The 18,291-nt window shown below is 36.0% G+C and overlaps 1 protein-coding gene across 5 annotated transcripts in view; it reads right to left on the bottom strand.

The window, feature by feature from the left end:
* LOC125654306 (dynein axonemal heavy chain 12-like) overlaps positions 1–18,291 on the bottom strand; it is a 44,706-nt gene that overhangs the window by 20,405 nt on the left and 6,010 nt on the right. For all 5 annotated transcript variants that reach the window (XM_048884180.2, XM_048884185.2, XM_048884182.2 and 2 more), the window contains 28 exons: positions 18,016–18,174; positions 17,001–17,196; positions 16,419–16,764; positions 15,957–16,048; positions 15,682–15,860; positions 15,148–15,409; positions 14,721–14,927; positions 13,510–13,634; positions 13,008–13,287; positions 12,587–12,772; positions 11,418–11,618; positions 10,846–11,040; positions 8,877–9,281; positions 8,192–8,468; positions 7,625–7,950; positions 7,087–7,179; positions 6,465–6,857; positions 5,987–6,216; positions 4,698–5,109; positions 4,231–4,416; positions 3,792–3,917; positions 3,050–3,238; positions 2,747–2,892; positions 2,016–2,321; positions 1,459–1,651; positions 1,092–1,297; positions 639–713; positions 95–185 (listed from right to left, as the gene is read on the bottom strand). In XM_048884180.2, the coding sequence (XP_048740137.2) occupies positions 95–185; positions 639–713; positions 1,092–1,297; positions 1,459–1,651; positions 2,016–2,321; positions 2,747–2,892; positions 3,050–3,238; positions 3,792–3,917; positions 4,231–4,416; positions 4,698–5,109; positions 5,987–6,216; positions 6,465–6,857; positions 7,087–7,179; positions 7,625–7,950; positions 8,192–8,468; positions 8,877–9,281; positions 10,846–11,040; positions 11,418–11,618; positions 12,587–12,772; positions 13,008–13,287; positions 13,510–13,634; positions 14,721–14,927; positions 15,148–15,409; positions 15,682–15,860; positions 15,957–16,048; positions 16,419–16,764; positions 17,001–17,196; positions 18,016–18,174 (6,082 nt within the window). The remainder of the gene's footprint in view (positions 1–94; positions 186–638; positions 714–1,091; positions 1,298–1,458; positions 1,652–2,015; positions 2,322–2,746; positions 2,893–3,049; positions 3,239–3,791; positions 3,918–4,230; positions 4,417–4,697; positions 5,110–5,986; positions 6,217–6,464; positions 6,858–7,086; positions 7,180–7,624; positions 7,951–8,191; positions 8,469–8,876; positions 9,282–10,845; positions 11,041–11,417; positions 11,619–12,586; positions 12,773–13,007; positions 13,288–13,509; positions 13,635–14,720; positions 14,928–15,147; positions 15,410–15,681; positions 15,861–15,956; positions 16,049–16,418; positions 16,765–17,000; positions 17,197–18,015; positions 18,175–18,291) is intronic.

The raw sequence follows: 18,291 nt of genomic DNA, 5'->3' as shown, positions 1-18,291 counted from the left end.
ACTAAGCTTCTGTAAAAAAAAATTCCAATGGCATACAAAGTTTGATGATTTCATTAAAAAATAAAGTCAGTATTGATTTTTAAACCATCATCACCTTTCCCTCTCCAGTTCCATCCCCTGCCAGATGCTCAAAGAGGACATCAAAACTTTCTTTGAAATATTCCTTACACACACTTCCAGTACTCCTGTAGATTAAAAATCATTTATCAAAGTTTTCAACTGCAGTTACTGTACTGTGTAGAACTTTTTTCAAACCTAATTGACAATTATCAACGAGAATTTTATTTTCGTCTTAATTAGCGACACTGCATTTTTTCAAATATACATAATCATGTATATGTATGTGTACATCTATTTCAGCAAATAGAACATTCGCACCACATGTTCAGATTGTGGTCTTCAAAACATATTTACAGACTGCAGTAATATACATGTACACATACAATACAAAATAGATATAGAACATAGAATATTTACATACTCAATATAAAACTGAACACGATCAATGAGGTGCAAAGAACATGGTTGTAGTGAATTTGATGAATTAAATTGATAAATCTCACGAAGTGAACTCAGGGAAAATAAAGTCTTGTAAAATATATATGATTCATAGTATTAACCAGTACCCATGCACTTACTTAAAGAGCCAGGCTCGGTCAGCATCATCCGTAAGACGATCGTAGAAGACTCTCATCACTTCATGTACCCATAATCTGTAAAAAGAAAATAATGAAATATAATCTCATATCATGCTGTCGCATTACAAGTGAACCCACAGGAAGAGCTAATATTGCTTTATTCAAACCACACTGCAACAACCAATTATAATCCTTCAAATCTGATGGAAAACATGGCTATACCTTACTCTGACTGAGGATTCAAAATGATCATGAACCATTATATCTAATGTATACTCTGTTCTCATGTTAATGTCCGACTTCACAGTGCTGTCTGAAGACTATAATCATTTACTGTCTCCTTAACTTCCAAAGGGGAGAAGGCAATCGCATTACGAACAAATTCTAATTCAATTTAAATCTCATCAAAGAAAACCTATTCCAGAGTTTCAACAAAGCTGCAGCACCAATTACCTAATCATGGTTCTCTTGCTTTCAACCTCTCCCTTTTTCACAAGACAGATTCCAAGAATGACCCTGGAGAAATCTCGTAAGTTAAACACGTAGTGGGACTTAGCTGGGGTCGGTAACAGATTAGCAATGGCCTGCTTGTACATGTCATTAGTAGCAGCTACGATCATGTTCCCCAGGGCGTAATATTCCGTGGAAAACTCTGCTTGCTGAAACAAAGTTTGGAAACATGTTAAGAACTACACAACCATTATACAAAATAAATTTCTAAGGACTCAGGAACATCATGATTTCTAATGATGGCTCTTGGTAAATCAGCCATTATTTTATCATTCAAAATTATTCAAGAGCAAATCGTAGTTGTACGTACTCTTAAGTAAGTGGACAGGAGAATCGAGAATATCTTAATCATGGTTTCTTCACTGAATGAGTTTATTCCAATGATGTTGTAATGACGGAGGAATCGGGCGGTGACGTCATTCCTTCCACCACCAGGTGGCCCCATGGCTCCGAGGAACAACACATCTTGTAATGTTAATTTGCTGGTGTCTTTCAGGTCATACCTAAATCAAAACAGTGCTTAGAATATATATCAAATCCTGTTTATATAAATATCACTTTACTTAGAATTAAAATCACAAAAAATTAACTATTTGCCATGGATTTCTCTGAAATATCATCATGTGCTATGAAATACACACTTGCCCTCATGAATGATTGTACCAATATTAAGGCAATCAATGACTGAATATTAGTTTAACGGGAGATAACATTACTGCATTAAAAGCCCCCCCCCCCCCCCCCCATATTATCTCACAGAGAAAGGTATTGGCCTAATCAAAATATGTACTCCATATTTTTTAACTAAGTAACATCTACTTGACGTAAATCATTCAAAATTGGCATTTTGTTGCCGTTACAACCTACCAGTGTCCGTGATCGATGTACTGCCGGAGCAGCTCAATAGGAGGCTGGGCTCCATACACCTCCTTCTGAGGCATGTTCAGATCGTCAATGAATATAATGGCCTTCTTCCCCATCTGCGGTCCAAACACTCCCTTTCTCCTCTTGTCTAGACGGGACATGATTATGTTCTGGGTCTGGTTGGCGCTGGTCTGGGCGGAGAAATTGACAAAGGCGGGGAGATATCTGTCTTTCTCCAGGCCATTCATCAGTTTGTCCTGTACGTACACGCTCTTACCCGTACCAGTGGGACCAACAAACATGATAGGTCTGAAAGAACGTGTAGAAATCTTAGCATCAAAGCAACAATTTAACATGTACGTTGTACTCAATGAACAATATATATACTGTATATATGAACAATTACTATTGCAGAGTAAGATACACAGTAAAACTTGTCCAGTCTGGATATGGTTTGTACCACAAGAAAAAACAAATCTGGATTAGACAGTAACTTTTTCGTAACAGAATTTCAAAGTTTGGTGCTGCCTGCAGTGTTTACACAACATTTCGGACTGCACAATATCTGGATGAAACTAGTTTTACTGCAATGCACACACAAATGTGAGCATCTATATGTACAAATCGTATGTATAACAATGACAAAAGATATAAGCCAGAAAATACAGGTTTGGTCATCAAAAATGAAGAATTCAAGCATTTCATTGAAAGAAAAAAAGTATATTGAAACCTACCGGTCATGCTCAATACAGAGAGACAGAAGGTAGGTGTAGCGAGCTGTGTCCATAGTGGGCACCAACATATCGCGGATCTTCTTAGCCTTGCTCTCCTGTCCCTTAATCAGGTCATTCCAATGATGCCAAGTGCCTCTGGCCTTAAACTGCAGATAGATATACAAAGTGAAATCAATGTACTGTTGAGGGGAAAAAATAACGTTAATTACAAGATGCTCTTTTTAAAATATTACCAAATTTGTGATTGAGAAATTTAAATAGTGCCCTATTATAAGACATTACTGAGTACAACTACAAAATCACCTCAAAGAAGACATCATAACAGTTCATAGCGTCTGGTAAGGGAACATCGAATTTGCCCACTGATTTTGGCACTGGGCTGCTTTCAATTTTTCCATTCAATAAATCCTTATAAAAAGCATCAAATTTCTGTCTGCCATCATTGTCTACTACTGCTGCAATAGTCCAGGGAATAGAAAACAGCATGGCACTCTGAAGAAATAGAAGAGAGGGAAAATTAATTAACATTTTACATCCTCATTTAAACACTTCCCTTCCCAATTTGATTTTAAATGTATGTGTTTACATAATTGAAAAGTACAAGACCACATACAAAAGAATGAAAAGTAATACTTATAGGTTATAGACTTTGTATGGGAAAATATGACGACCGAGTTTTTTGGCGCGTAAAAGGACCAAGCTTGCAAGGTCCGTCCGCGACAAAAAACAAGGTCATCATATTTCCCCATACAAAGTCTATAACCTTTTTATTATATACTTTCGATTTCATTTAGAAACTAACAATAATTTTATTTTTAACAATTTCTTTATTGGTTTAACTGAGTAAAAGATGAAAAACACGAAAAATTTGAAAATTAACGGCGTAGTAATTTGATTGTGACATAATGTTTGCGCGCCGGAATGTTTCCTGGCATATATTGTGTATATATGCCCACAAACTTTTAAAGAAAAAAGAAGAGATGAAATTGAAAGTATATAATAAAGTCTGATATAAAACTTTCTCTGTGACTTGAGTAAAGATTACCAGGGTATAATTCTTGACATGTTTGTTTTCATTCGCATCCTCCTTATTCAAGGTCTCCGACATCAACATATCAATCATGTACATGAGCGATCGAACCTGGTTTGCTTGCTTAGATCCAAGATACTCCTGAAAGCAAATTAAATTTGATGGATTTTGATTACATGCAACATATCTCTAAGATGCTCTGATGTACAGGGGTATATGCTTATATCTGGCACTTATGATTAAAATTTTTTTTTATTACATTTCTCATTCCGAACCATTTCTATGGAATTCAAATGCATTATCAATCAAACATGTCCATAAGCATTCATGATTGCCCATCAAAACAATAATATTTTTATAACAATTTTTGCTCAAGTTTACTTCTCGAGTTATAAAAACGCATCATTCTAATTTGATATGAGTTACAAATTTTGAGATAAGATATTGAACATACTTTGGTGTTTTTCCTGACAAACTCTAGACAAGGATCGACCAGCCATTCAAACATGTCGTGTAGCACCTCCCCACTCTCCCGTGCCATCACCTCGCCGAACACATCAATCCAAGACTTGACGATGGGCCGCCATCCCAGAGTTGTGGGTTCCAGATACACCATACCACATCGACTAACAGTGGCAGGCTGAAAGAATACCAGAATTCATTGGTAAAGAATGAGGAACGAAGTCATTAAATCGGTGAATTTACGATGGGCATACACAACCACTCATCTGGTTATGGCACATGTACCAGTATTCATGAAATAAAAAATCTGAATTTCTGATTAATATGTCTAGTTTATATTTTATATTTGAATGCAACTCTTTTTTTCCCAACCATTGAATTTTTCTTTCAACCCATTGCTACATGTATCTAGAACTCTTTGACGCATTGAAATAATTTTACCAAAGAAGTTGTGCTTACTGAGGCCTGAGCCAAGTCCATTGTCTCAAAGATTAGACTCATAGGATTTGACATCTGTATAATTTCTCCACTCATTAAACACAGTTTCTTATTGTCATCCAACACAGTATTCATGTTCTCAATCCACAAGGCGTCAATCGGCCCATCAAACACCACCCACTTCCTGTCCGGTGTGTCTGTCGAGGCAAATTCCCTGAAAGTGTTTGCCACAACACCGTCTGTCCACTCATGTGAAACAGGGTCAAACTGACCAAACAGCTGACCCATAGTGATAGATTTAGGATTGATGATTCGGTACAAGACTTTCTCATAGTCTTCATCGTGACCTTCCTCATTCAGTAAGGTCATTCCTTCACATAGCGTTTCTATGACCATAGTCTTACAGCCGAAGGGTTCTCCAACCAACATAAATCTGTAATTCATAATTAAACAGGTTTTTAATATTTGATAAGTTAATTTCCCTGATTCCAGGTACAATGTACACACACTGAATTATTCATAGTATAAAGAGACTTGTTATGGTAAAAAAATAAAATCTTGTAAAGGACTGCATGTATATGATAAAAATCTTATATGATAAAAATATTTCTGGGCCTCCTACAAAACTTGAAATTTTAAAGCTTGAAAGAAAATCAAATCTTATTTCATTCAATTATTTCACATTTGTCTCCGATGTTCATTGTCATAAACAAAATTTTTCAATCACTTCAGGTTTCCAGTGCACTGGAAAGATTATCTAAGACATAACTATGAGGTTTGTTCAAGTATGCTATCCAAAAGAGAAAGCAAGTGAAAACTATAGCCATTTTATGTGAAAATATCGAAAACAACTGAGAAGTTTTATATACATGATGTCATAATTCCAATTATAGCTAACTTTGATTCTTGCACAAAAAACACGTAAATTTTTGACAAAAGCATATGACAATCAATTTTTGTAGGCTAATAGAATCCTTATCATATACATAGTTCTTTCAGTCAACTTTACATTTTAGCTCTATACAATATACACTGTACAATTCTTTAACTGTGGGCTAATTCAAGGCTGCGAAACTTGTAAACTGGTCTCATGAATTTTTGTTGGCATCACATATCGTGGTTTTGCCAAAGAGAAAAATAGACATTTTGTATTCTGATCTCTTAACCTGATCTTGATGAATGATCATTTGCTTTCATGGTCTTGCTCAGCAATGAAGATTAGGTGTTCAACAAACAATGATAAAAATCAGTTATTAATTATTTTATTGCTATCCACTTGCTATATCAAATTAAGTTCAATTTTATCTTACCCGTGTCTAACGATCATCATTTCATAAGTCTGGATAAGTTTCTCTCTAAAGAAATCCACAAATTGGAGGTTTTTCTTTGCAGCCACTCTCATCATTGCATCTAAGAAGACCTTATAATCAGCCTCAGGGAGTTTAACCCCGGGGAACAAATCTGATGTGATACCATTGAACAGTGGGATATCATGAGACAAGAATTTGGGGAGGTTGACATCAATAATAGACCTCAGTAACTGAAAACAAATGTTTCATAGTTAGAATATCATATTGTAAATCAAAACCTCTCTCTAACATGTTTTTTGTCTTTGGTGTTGTATCACAAAATTGCATGTTACCTAGAACTCATTCTTACACTAAAAATGAACATTCACTTAATAATTACCATCATATCAAATTAATCCCAAATCATTCTTTTGATACTTTAGTAAAAGAAAAAGATTTCAAAACATCCTTATGGTCTTTAAAACAAAAAAAACCGAACCAATATATCCTCATCCTCATCTGGGAACCGCAGCTTGAGATTTCCAGCGGCTGACAAGACAGCCTTCACCGCTCGCATTCCGTAATCGTAATGGAACTGGGACGACAACTGTTCAGAACAGAGTCGATACACAGTCACGATCTTCACAGACAGGTTTCTGGCATTCTGGAAACCGAAGGAGTACAGCGAAATCTCAGCAATCATGGCGTAGTCTGGCACCATCATAGCCACGGTACGGAACAGAACCTTCAAGTTGTCGGGGAGCTCCGAACGTCCGGCATAACCAGGGTTCATGGTGATACAAACGTAACAGTTAGGGTTCAGAGAGAGTTCTGTTCCCTCAAACATGAAGACGTCTACATTTGCTCTCACAGCACGGATAATGCACAAAATCTAAAACCAAGAACATCAGATATTATAATATTGATGGATTTCAATACATCTATTGAGAAGGAAAAAAAATTCCAAGGGCATTTATTCTGTTATTTCATTTGTTATGCAAACAATTTCCTAGATTTTTTTTATTTGACAGTAAGTACCATGAATTTAAAACAAAAATGAACACAAGGTCAATTCATATCTGTCTCCTCACAGCTGTGTTAACTTTCTCTGAGTCAGTTACCTGTTGGGCAATGACAGACAACACCTCCAGATCAATCCTATTGAACTCGTCAAAGCAAGCCCAGGCACCAGCTGAAGCAAGACCCTTGAAGAACTGTTGAAATACACCAAGAGCACATACTGAATTACATGTAAGCCCATTTCTGAATTCAGAACGTAAACTTTTCACAACTAAATCTGTATACAAAGTGTAACTTGTCAAACATGAATGTTGTATAATCTAAGACTGTAACTTTGAGTGCTAGGATATGTAAACGTAAACATTTCACAACTAAATCTGTATACATAGTGTAACTTGTTTAATATGATGTTGTATAATCTAAGACTGTAACTTTGAGTGCTAGGATATGTATCCTGTAATTCAATGTTGTCAATAAACTTTCACATTTTCAAACACACCAAGTTTCACTCTACTTTGGTGTTCCTGTTACACAAATAGTTCTCTACATTTGTATCTGCCTATCATAATTCCATAAAGATAATATGTTTATTCCAATCATAAAAGATACATAGTTGTTTGTAAGAGAAAATCTACTCACTTTTCCCATGGCCAGGTAGTCCAAACCATCAGAGCAATTGAAGACCACACACTGTACAGCCAAAGCCTTGGCCAGATCCTTTGTTGTCTCAGTCTTTCCAGTTCCTGCAGGCCCCTCTGGTGCCCCATTCAAATGCAAATGGAATGCACCAATCAAAGTTCTGTAGCACCTGTCAGTCAGAGGTGTAATGACCAATCGGGGTGTGTTACCCAGGTATTCGTAGGCATATTTCACAGTGGCATTGGTCATTCTGACCCTCATGTTTTCTTCTTCCCAATAATATCTAAGTTGGGCCAACCAAGCAAAGTCATTTTCTGAGGCAACACCTATAAATAAACAAAATTTAAAGTGTTTCATTAACCACAATGCCACCTGAATAAATTCTCCTATTAATGAATATTCAAAAATCATGTATCTTCCAGCATCATCAATTATTCACTCTCTCTGTATTTTGTTCTTTGACTTTATACTGAATATGAACTCTTAGTATTTAATCTGTAGTACTGTAAGAAATTCATAAATGAAACATTCAAACTGCAGTAAAATAAAGTTACTTCAGAAACCAACCTTTATCTGCCATCTGCAGTACTACATCTCGGGCGTGTACGTCAATGACGACCAGAGCCCCCAGCGTTGTACGAGTTTGTTTAGACAATTTGCCTCGGACGAGGATGACAATGTCACCCAGCTGTTGCTGCAGTTTTTCCCAGTAGTCCTTCAGTCCACCTGGTCCACTTCTGATGGCTTCATGGACCTCCTGTGTCCAGTACACCTGAGACACACACAGGACAACCTGACCCGGCCACTCTCGCACCCAGTTGATACGGGGTTCAATTGAATAAGCCTATAAAGAAGAAACGATGATGATTAATCCTTTTCATTTTGTAGATCTCCAGTAATTTTGTATGATATCAAAAGTGTACTGACTTTAAATCACATTACATGTATATTATTCTGAAAAGTCCTGGATAACAACATGTAGTGCACTGTTTAAGGTACTGTGTACTGATAGAGCATGCACAGTCTATAAGGCTCAACTCACTGTCTACAATTTCCAGTAACATAAAACAAAGACATCAGAAAATAAACATCAGTTAGTATCTTTCTCCATATCACAATATATTCAACACTTGTATGGTCTATTTTTAAAGCATTTTCATTTAACCAGTTTAAATATGACCTCACATGGGGAAAAACTATTTCATAATGATATCATTCAAAGGAATTAACTGGTAAAGAAAATATGGCCTACCTCCATGGAATGAGCACAGACATCTCTGACAGATGCCAACATCACATCCTGTACTTGTAACAGCCATTTCTCCACAGCCCCCCTAGCTTCAGATGTTGAAATTGTCTGCACCATTTCAATTTTCTCTCCCTCACTACTAAACATGGCATGAATATCCAGTTTGCTATCAAATTCCAATTTGGCAATGCCCTCAAAACATTTCTTTAAGTGCGGCTGCACTCGGAGTGGGTCCTTGGTCTCAGACAGGATTTCTAACATCTCGTCGTTGGACAGGAAGAAGAACCGTGGGAAGAAGAGACGCTTTTTCTCTAAGTAGGCATTCAGCCCTTTCATGATCTTGTCCAGTAGGTTATTGCTGTCTTGGAGTTTTTCTAGCAGACCTGGCAAGTTGGTGGCATTCAGGACCTGTAATATACAATTTAATACTTATTTTCGTTACTGTACTTTTTGCATAGCCTTACTAAATTATGTACTCAAGTTACACAACCAACACACGTGTACAAGTATATAAATGTATTTCTCTACCAAATAAGATTCAAAAACAAGCTAATCAATGATTGCGCTTTCATGTTTTACACTAAAAAAAAATTATGCTTGGATGTACACATCAGCCATGCACAATAGAATTAATTTGCAAGACAATTTGCCCATTGATTTCAAGTTTAAAGGGGAATACTAATACCATATTTTCATAATTTTTAAAAAAGAAATCACATCACAAATGCATAAATATATATCTGTCATATATTCCTCAACTTAAAAAAATTGTTATCTATCTGGTTAGCCTTGTGGTTTAAAGTGTAAGACTACTGATCTGTAGATCAGAGGTTCGAGTCCCATGGAGGTTAAAAAAAATGGATGAAAAGTACAAGATTTTTGTTTGACCTTACTACATACTAATTATTTTCAACATTTACTTCATTTTAGCAAAAAATTAGCTATTATAGCATAAACAGGTCCCAGAAAAAAAATTTGAATTCATCTTTCATAAATTAGTAGTCTTATGTAGAACAAACCAGGTAAGTAACAATACTCAAAATGATACAGGAATTATTTAAAAGTGCATTTGAAATACTCTCTGTTGAAACCTCTGTTTTACACTATTGTACATCTGTATGTGAGATTGAAATTGAGTCTATGTTACTAAGACAAATTTCAAAGTCCCAGGATATCATTAATTGATATTATACCTCAGTATGAGCAATTTATGCAATGTGTAATCTGATTGGTCTAAAAAAGTCACATGCAAGGAAGGATAAAACTTCATATCTCCCTAAAACATCATATCTCCCCATCATATTTCACCCCCTTCAGCAGCCTCGTGCATTTTCTATAAAGTTTATGCAAAGGTAAACATAAATTATTGTGATGTCACAAAAGTCCGAGTCATTACTTTAATTAAGTTCGTAAGGCACAAAAGGAATTTGGTTATAAGCCGGTTTCTGATACACAGTTAAATCTAATTTTGGTTGATACAAAAACACGCAAGTAAATCGATATTTAAGGAGAATGGAAATACAAGAAACGGTTATCATATCACTGTACTTCGTTGTTTGTACTGTCTAATACATTGACGGTGTGGTGTTACCGCTAGGGCGATTTCAGCTACATACAATGTATAGATGAACGGACTCCAATTTCAAATGCATTTTTGTAGTCTTGCTTTGTTTCAGTTATATAAACAAATTATTGCATGAATGTTCAGGAGATATGATTATATCAGCATTTCCCTCGGGGAATATGATTTTCCTTGGGTGAATACATCTTCATATCTCCCTCACTATCATACAATAAATGTATAATATTACAATTCTACTAATTTTACTTTGATTTACATGTACAGTCTGTATGTATCAAACTGAAAAGACAAATATTAGTTGTCCTCTTTACATGAAAACCAATGAGAAATCTAGCTGAAATCACAAATCTATCCAAAGATTATTTCTTGGGTAACATTTGCTAGCCGCACCTTGGGGTCCTTGGTCGTGTGCCTCATGATATCTTTCCAGTTCTTGTCTACAATCTGGAACAGCCGGCCCTCCTCAGGCATCTGTTGCATGATGTCCTCTGATGAGAAGATGGGCTCCAGGTACAACCACTGGGACTGCACCTTCAACCATTCATCAATAGTATCCTGGATCCTTAGCAACCGTTCCTCCCATACCTAGCAACAACAACCAATCAAAATTCAAAAAAAGTGTGCTAATTCTCATTATACATTGTATACTGTAATTCAGAAACACAAATACTCCAAATGTGTACCCAAATACTGAACTCATCACATATTGACACACAAAGGAGATATGTAATCAAAATAAAAATAAAAAAATTTAAAAAAACCCACCAAACAAACAATCAATTTCAAAATTAAAAACTTAAATAAAATTAAGGTATCAATGCAAATCAAGATGACTCAGTTACAAAGTAATGATATAAATTGAACTCATAATTAAGTTCTAGTGATCTCTACCATATGTAACTGTCAGTTAAATTGAACTAATTTTTATTACGCTGGGTCCTAATGACTTATATGACACTAACCTTTATTTCTGCTTCAAACGGTTTGATGAAAGGTGACCCCCTCATGGTCTGAGTCTTGACAATCTGATCGTCCAGTGTGGTCTGAATGTCGTCCACCGAGGACAGGATGTTGATACCCGAGTCACGATACCCGATCAGGTTAAAGTTGATGGAGTCCCAGTCTTCCATCATCTTAGCCATAGCTTTCTCCAAAGAGTGTTCCTAAGACAATAAATACAATAATGCCACTTACTCCAGTAGGAGAATGCTTTGTTAAAGGAATCTTTCAGTAAATACCCATCCTTTGAAAATAAGGAAACTATGACTTCATGTAAATGGCAAAGAAAACATTGTCAGATAACATTCATCTGGGCAGTAACCCATAAAGTCAGGTAATATTTATCTAGACAGCAACCCACAGAGCAAGTCAAGTAATATTTATCTAGACAGCAACCCACAGAGCAAGTCAAGTAATATTTATCTAGACAGCAACCCACAGAGCAAGTCAAGTAATATTTATCTAGACAGCAACCCACAGAGCAAGTCAAGTAATATTTATCTAGACAGCAACCCACAGAGCAAGTCAAGTAATATTTATCTAGACAGCAACCCACAGAGCAAGTCAAGTAATATTTATCTAGACAGCAACCCACAGAGCAAGTCAAGTAATATTTATCTAGACAGCAACTCATAAAGCAAGTCAAGTAATATTTATCTAGACAGCAACCCACAGAGCAAGTCAAGTAATATTTATCTAGACAGCAACTCATAAAGCAAGTCAAGTAATATTTATCTAGACAGCAACCCACAGAGCAAGTCAAGTAATATTTATCTAGACAGCAACTCATAAAGCAAGTCAAGTAATATTTATGTAGACAGCAACCCATAGAGCAAGTAAAGTAATATTTATCTAGACAGCAACCCATAAAGCAAGTCAAGTAATATTTATCTGAACAGTAGGCCAAGTCATATGTCAAATAATGATTACCTAGACAATAACTCATAAAGAATGTCAAATACTATACATCTGGATAATGACTAATAATTCTGTCAAAACATTTTCATGCAATATTTTCAATTTGAAAAGGTAGATTGGAAAGATGACTTTATTGACCTATAAATCATGTCTTCACTGTAACTTTAATTTTCAATGCTGAAATACTTTTATGGTGAAGTTTCCATATCTATACCTTGGTGGCAGCGGCACTGATGCCCTCAAACATTTCCATGTGAGGTACAATATCCAGTTTGAGTACTTTTCGTAGTGTGGTTCCTGCATTGGGTGTAATGTCGAAGCCCATGAGGTCAGACATTTTAGACCAGTGTCGAGCACGCATGCCCTTGTTGCACATAACTCCAATCACTGGCACATTGTCCTGAAAAACAAATATACATGACATTGTAAAATTTAAATGGTAGCAAGTTTAACTATGCATTTTATGTAAATCTTAAACATTTGTCTGGAACTTTTTCACATTGAAGAATATTGTTTGTGCAATCAAAAGATGGAACTTACATGTATCTTAATACCCATAACCATCTCTTCCATCTGTCATGGAGTTCAAGACCCCCCCCCCCCCTCCCCCCCTCTAAAAATTACATTCCTCTTACCTTGAATTCTCTCATGCTGTCCTGGACCTTAGTACAAATTTCCATTCCTTGAGGTGGAACAACAGCTTCATCCTGGTCTTCTGGTGAGATTTCCTGTCCGTTCTCCTCTGCATGCCGCCTTCGCTTCTTCCGCTCACGGTTACGATCATCCACCTCCAGCTGGATTTTCTTAAGTCTGGAGTTGAAGACCTTCTGGACTTTGTAGATATCTCTTGTGTACTCATCAACTTCCCCTTCCACTTGTTCTGCATCCAGATCCATGAACGCTCCATCCATCCACCTAATCAAAAATACTCCACACTGTAAACCTACCCACCCTTTTCCACTTTTATGATTAAAAACCCTTTCTTTGGACTAGTACATACATGTACAAATGCACGTATATTTCACTGCCTATTTCTACACCATACAACTAACAAGTAGTTTCATGTAATATATAAGTTCTTAAAACTTCTTTCAACATAAAACACTTTATAATTTAGTATAATACAGTATGTCTTACTTTTTCTCTGCTTTCTGCCACCTGAGTACAATGTTGAAAAGCCTGTAGAAAGGCTCCACCTGGTTGGTGATTTCATCTACGTCTGCTGAGTATGTAGAAATTGGGTACTTGTATAAATGTTCTTCCTGAAACAGACAAGAGTCAAATGGTTGAAACTATGGCAATGTTCAAAAACTTCTTCCCACTAACTGCAACTACAAATCAATTTACTTACATGTACAATAAAATCAATATAAATTTTAAATTTTCTTACCAATTGAAAATACCTATTTTTACGCTATGAGGGCATTGAAATAAACAAAAATCAATGTATGCACCCAGGGGTGCATGAGCCGAGTTGCATGGGATACATTGTAAAATCAGTAATGATGTGGCATATTTATAATTGTGAAGAACTAATTTCAGTTTTAAACTTTTTGAGTTACTGTCCAGAAACCATATTTGTCTTAAGTTTCAATCTATTTTCGGTCACTGTGACCTTGACCTTTTTTCTCCAAAATCAATAGGGGCCTTGCTTTGCTGGTATCCAACAATATATCTAAGTTTCATTTGATTCAAATTAAAAAAATTCGAGTTATCCTCCGGAAACCAAATTTTTTTGGAATTTTAAATCTATTTTCGGTCACTGTGACTTTGACTTTTGACCTATTTTCTACAAAATCAAAAGTGGTCATCTTCCTTACCTGGTACATAACAATATCTTTAAGTATCATTTGATTCGGATTTAAACTTTCTGAGTTATCATCCGGAAACCAAATTTTTCTGAAATTTTCATTCTATATTCGGTCACTGTGACCTTGACCTTTGACCTTTTTTCTCCAAAATCAATAGGGGTCTTCCTTACCTGGTACCCAACAATATATCAAAGTTTCATTTGATTCAGATTTAAACTTTCTGAGTTATCATCCGGAAACCAAATTTTTCTGAAATTTTCATTCTATATTCAGTCACTGTGACCTTGACCTTTGACCTATTTTCTCCAAAATCAATAGGGGTCTTTCTTACCTGGTACCTAACAATATATCAAAGTTTCATTTGATTAGATTGTAAAATTTTCGAGTTATCATCCGGAAACCAATTGTTGACGCCTGCCCACCCACCCGCCCGACCGCATCACCAAACCAATAGCCGAGTTCAACTTCGTTGCAACTCGGCTAAAAATCTTGCAATTTTTTGGGGCAAATAATTTTACTCCAATATAGTGGACTGACCTTGTTGATGAAACTAATCTGTTCCTGCACATCGGATAGACGTTTCTGTACGGCGCGGACATCCTGTACATACTGGGTCATCATGTCTAATTCTCCGTAATCGTTAAATTCATCCACTCGCTGGCGGAGTTTTTCTAGCTCTGCAATGACCTTCTCTCTCTTCTCCAGTAATGATTTCTCTCCAGACTGTTTGGATTTCTCAATCAGCTAGTAGCATAAAGAAAAACTTTAAGGATATGGTTCAAGAATACTTGATTCAGCAATTTGAATGTGGTATGGTTAAAGTTTCATAAAATCAAAATCATAATAAATAAATTGTACTCCTTCCAAATACTGTTGGCTTTGTCAAGTACTATTTCACAAGAAAAAAAATCAGATCCCATCTGCATATCATTTAATATGTAAGACACCTAAACAAGACACAAACCTCGTCATTTTCATCAAAGACGGGTGATATCCTATTCGGCCAGGTCAGAACTTCACAGTTGAGTTCAATATCTTCCGCTGGGAACATGTACACATCGATGAGATAAGCCAGGCGGTCCTTAGACTCTTTGATGCGTTCGTTTAATTTCACCATGCCACTGGTCCTAGCCTCCTGTGTAAACTTCATCATGTCCATCAATTCTTCACTCGTCTCGGGTAGTTTCAGGGCTCGGTCCCTGATCAGTTGGAATTCGTCACAAATGCTGGGAAGGAAAACATAGATTATATATATGTGTAACAAAGTGCAGGCATACAAAATCTGTACTTCATGACGTGAACCTGTACTTTTTATACGTGAAGTTGACTTTTGATAGTCAGTATATCACAATGTTGTGAAATATATGAAATTTCTGGTATGCAATATCCGTATCAGAGCATTCATCATCAAAATTTTTATAACTTACAATTCAGAAGAGAGAAATGAAATAATTTTGTAAATTACGGTTCTCAATGGTTTTTTGAAGACCCTGGTTACCTTTTGTTTTCAGTCCTGTGGTCATCTGACACTTTCCTGAGAAGTTCGTCTGCCAATCCGCGTGCTGCCTCAGCTAAGCCTCGCTTCAGATCCTCACAATCCAAACGAATCATGTCAAAATGCTCAATACTGGGCAGGCCCATGATTTCACTGGCAAGATTTCTGTATCTATCAATGTGCTGGAAGAAAAACACACCCATGTGACAATCATAAACTACCTTCTTGCCAGACTCTGATCTTTATCAGTACATTACCATATTAAAAGTAATACTTACTTGTTGATATTCAGCAAAGGTGTGTTCATATTTGACGTATTCTTGGATTTCTTTCAAGGCCTCTCCATTGACAATGTAATCATACCTCTTGACTGAAAATAGATCAAGAAATACAGTATTAAATGCAATGACGTAAACATGCATTTATAATAATAATCCATGATGAAACATATTTTCTTTCCCTTTTCCATTAAATACTAACAGCATAGTATATGTATTTGTTGAAATCATTGGAGAATAACCATGCATAGACTGCAATACATTTTGCTTGAAAATCAGAACTGAGTCGTGAGCAAGAGTGATAAACAGGTGAAACTTATTATCGAACATTTCCAAATGAACTGAAGACCCTCAAATTAAAATCAAACTCAAAGGGTAAGCTAAGGCTTTTCTGCCAAAAGTAAGTGGCCTTAACATAATATATTGATTGAACTTAGTATTAGTTAAACTGATCAAACTTACTAAATGAGTCCAAGTGCAACTGAGGCCCTTCAAACTCCCTCTTCACTGCCTCTTTTAATTTCTCCACTGCAGCTTTCACCACATGTTCTGCCACCGTGGCGTCTGTGTGGTTGACCGTGCTGCCACCGGCTAACCAGGACTGGACAGTAGGCACTTGCTGCATGGCCTTACAGAGGTGGTTGATCACAAAGAGAACTGTTTCCTCCAGGTCCTCTTTGGGAGGATAAAACTGCATCTTCTGGTCATCAAAGGTCAGTTCCATCTTCATCAGGGGAAGTTTGCATTTGTCGTTTGGATCAAACAGTTTGACGTAGCTGTCCATGGTTCTCACCAGTAAATCTTTTAACTGTAATAGATGTCACAACACAAACATAAATATCATTCAATCATTATTAGATGTCACAACATAAACATTAAAATCATTCATTCAGTATCTTGGTATCCTTATATTTTCCATCTTTGATTTCAAACCCTTAACCTACTAATGCCACGCATGTAAATGTACTTGAAACCACTTTGAAAGTATGGAACAAATGAATTTATTATATTTTAGCAATGTCCATGAAAGAAGCCAGAATATACCTGGTTTGAGATCAGTGTGGTTACACATTCAAAAAAGGAATCCAGCTTCTCGGCTTTAGGTGAAACAAAGGAATTTTTATCAGCAAACACATTGATAATCCCCGGAAACCAGCTATTGTTCAATTTATCCTCTGTCTTCTCAAGATCCAAGATAATAGTGTTCTTAAAAGACTCAAACTCTACTGGTCCATTAGCTCTGAAATTAGAAAATTTTATTCACGTTTGTTTTCTTGTTAAATACCCACATATTTCACAAACTTATAAATTTATTCTTTTGACATCTTGTTAAATCTTTTTAATATTTGATATTTCAAGGACTTATATTGAATACTCGTTACAAATTCTTAAAAGTGGTAATATAACTTATATCAAAATATTTTTGTGCCTTTCAAAATCATATAGTGTTGTCTCTCCCATACTTAAAATGAATGAGCAATGTACGTTAAACACAAACTTTACAATATATATACTGTCTATTAAATTGCTTTAAAAAAATACTATTGGAAATGATCCATCGACCTCATTGACTTAAAGTTTTCGTTTTCTTTTTTTGATGTTGATTTCAGAGATTGTCAAAGATTGCTAAGCAATGATCTTCAGTGCAATTAATATACATACAACATACACGAGTCTTTCTTCCGTTAATAACTTTGTTTAAGATGTGAAAATACAAAATACACTGTCTAACGAATAATATAATTCTGTTTATAAATGCCTTGCATGCTATTATTGCATCCAGCATCACCAGCTCAAATGCCATAATAAAACGCGTAGAGTATTGTCCAAGTGAGGTCACAGAATTTTACCGTGTCCAGACTAAGAATTTTATTTTAACAAAAACAATATCTATCATAATTTAACTAACAATGTATTTCAAATAATGAAACAGTTCTCCATAAAAATTCAAATCTGAATTAAGTTGTAAAATTTGAGCTATCCACAAAAGCTGGCACCATTGATTTTGGAAGGTTCGAAAATAACTGTAACTTGCCACTTTATAAAACTGTCTGCCTACCTGAAGTTTGAGCAGTCCACTAGGATCATGTTTCCCAGAGTAGCCTGGCACATCTTGAGAACAGTCTGCATGGAGGGGTGGAGGGTGTGTAGATTGTCCCTGATGATTTGTCTCGCTGCCACGTAACTATCATGCCAGGGGCGGGAGTAGTCCAGACCACTACAAGACAGGGAGGTGTGCTTATTGACATAATGATTGTGTTAATGATATACAACAACAAACGAATCATTATCCTCCAATCTCTCTCCGATATAACCAACTTAGTCTGCAACAGCA

Source organism: Ostrea edulis, chromosome 7 (genome assembly GCF_947568905.1).
Source record: "Ostrea edulis chromosome 7, xbOstEdul1.1, whole genome shotgun sequence".
NCBI lineage: Eukaryota > Metazoa > Mollusca > Bivalvia > Ostreida > Ostreidae > Ostrea > Ostrea edulis.
The sequence above is the reverse complement of the archived record's forward strand: the minus strand, read 5'-3'. Positions and strand labels throughout refer to the sequence as shown.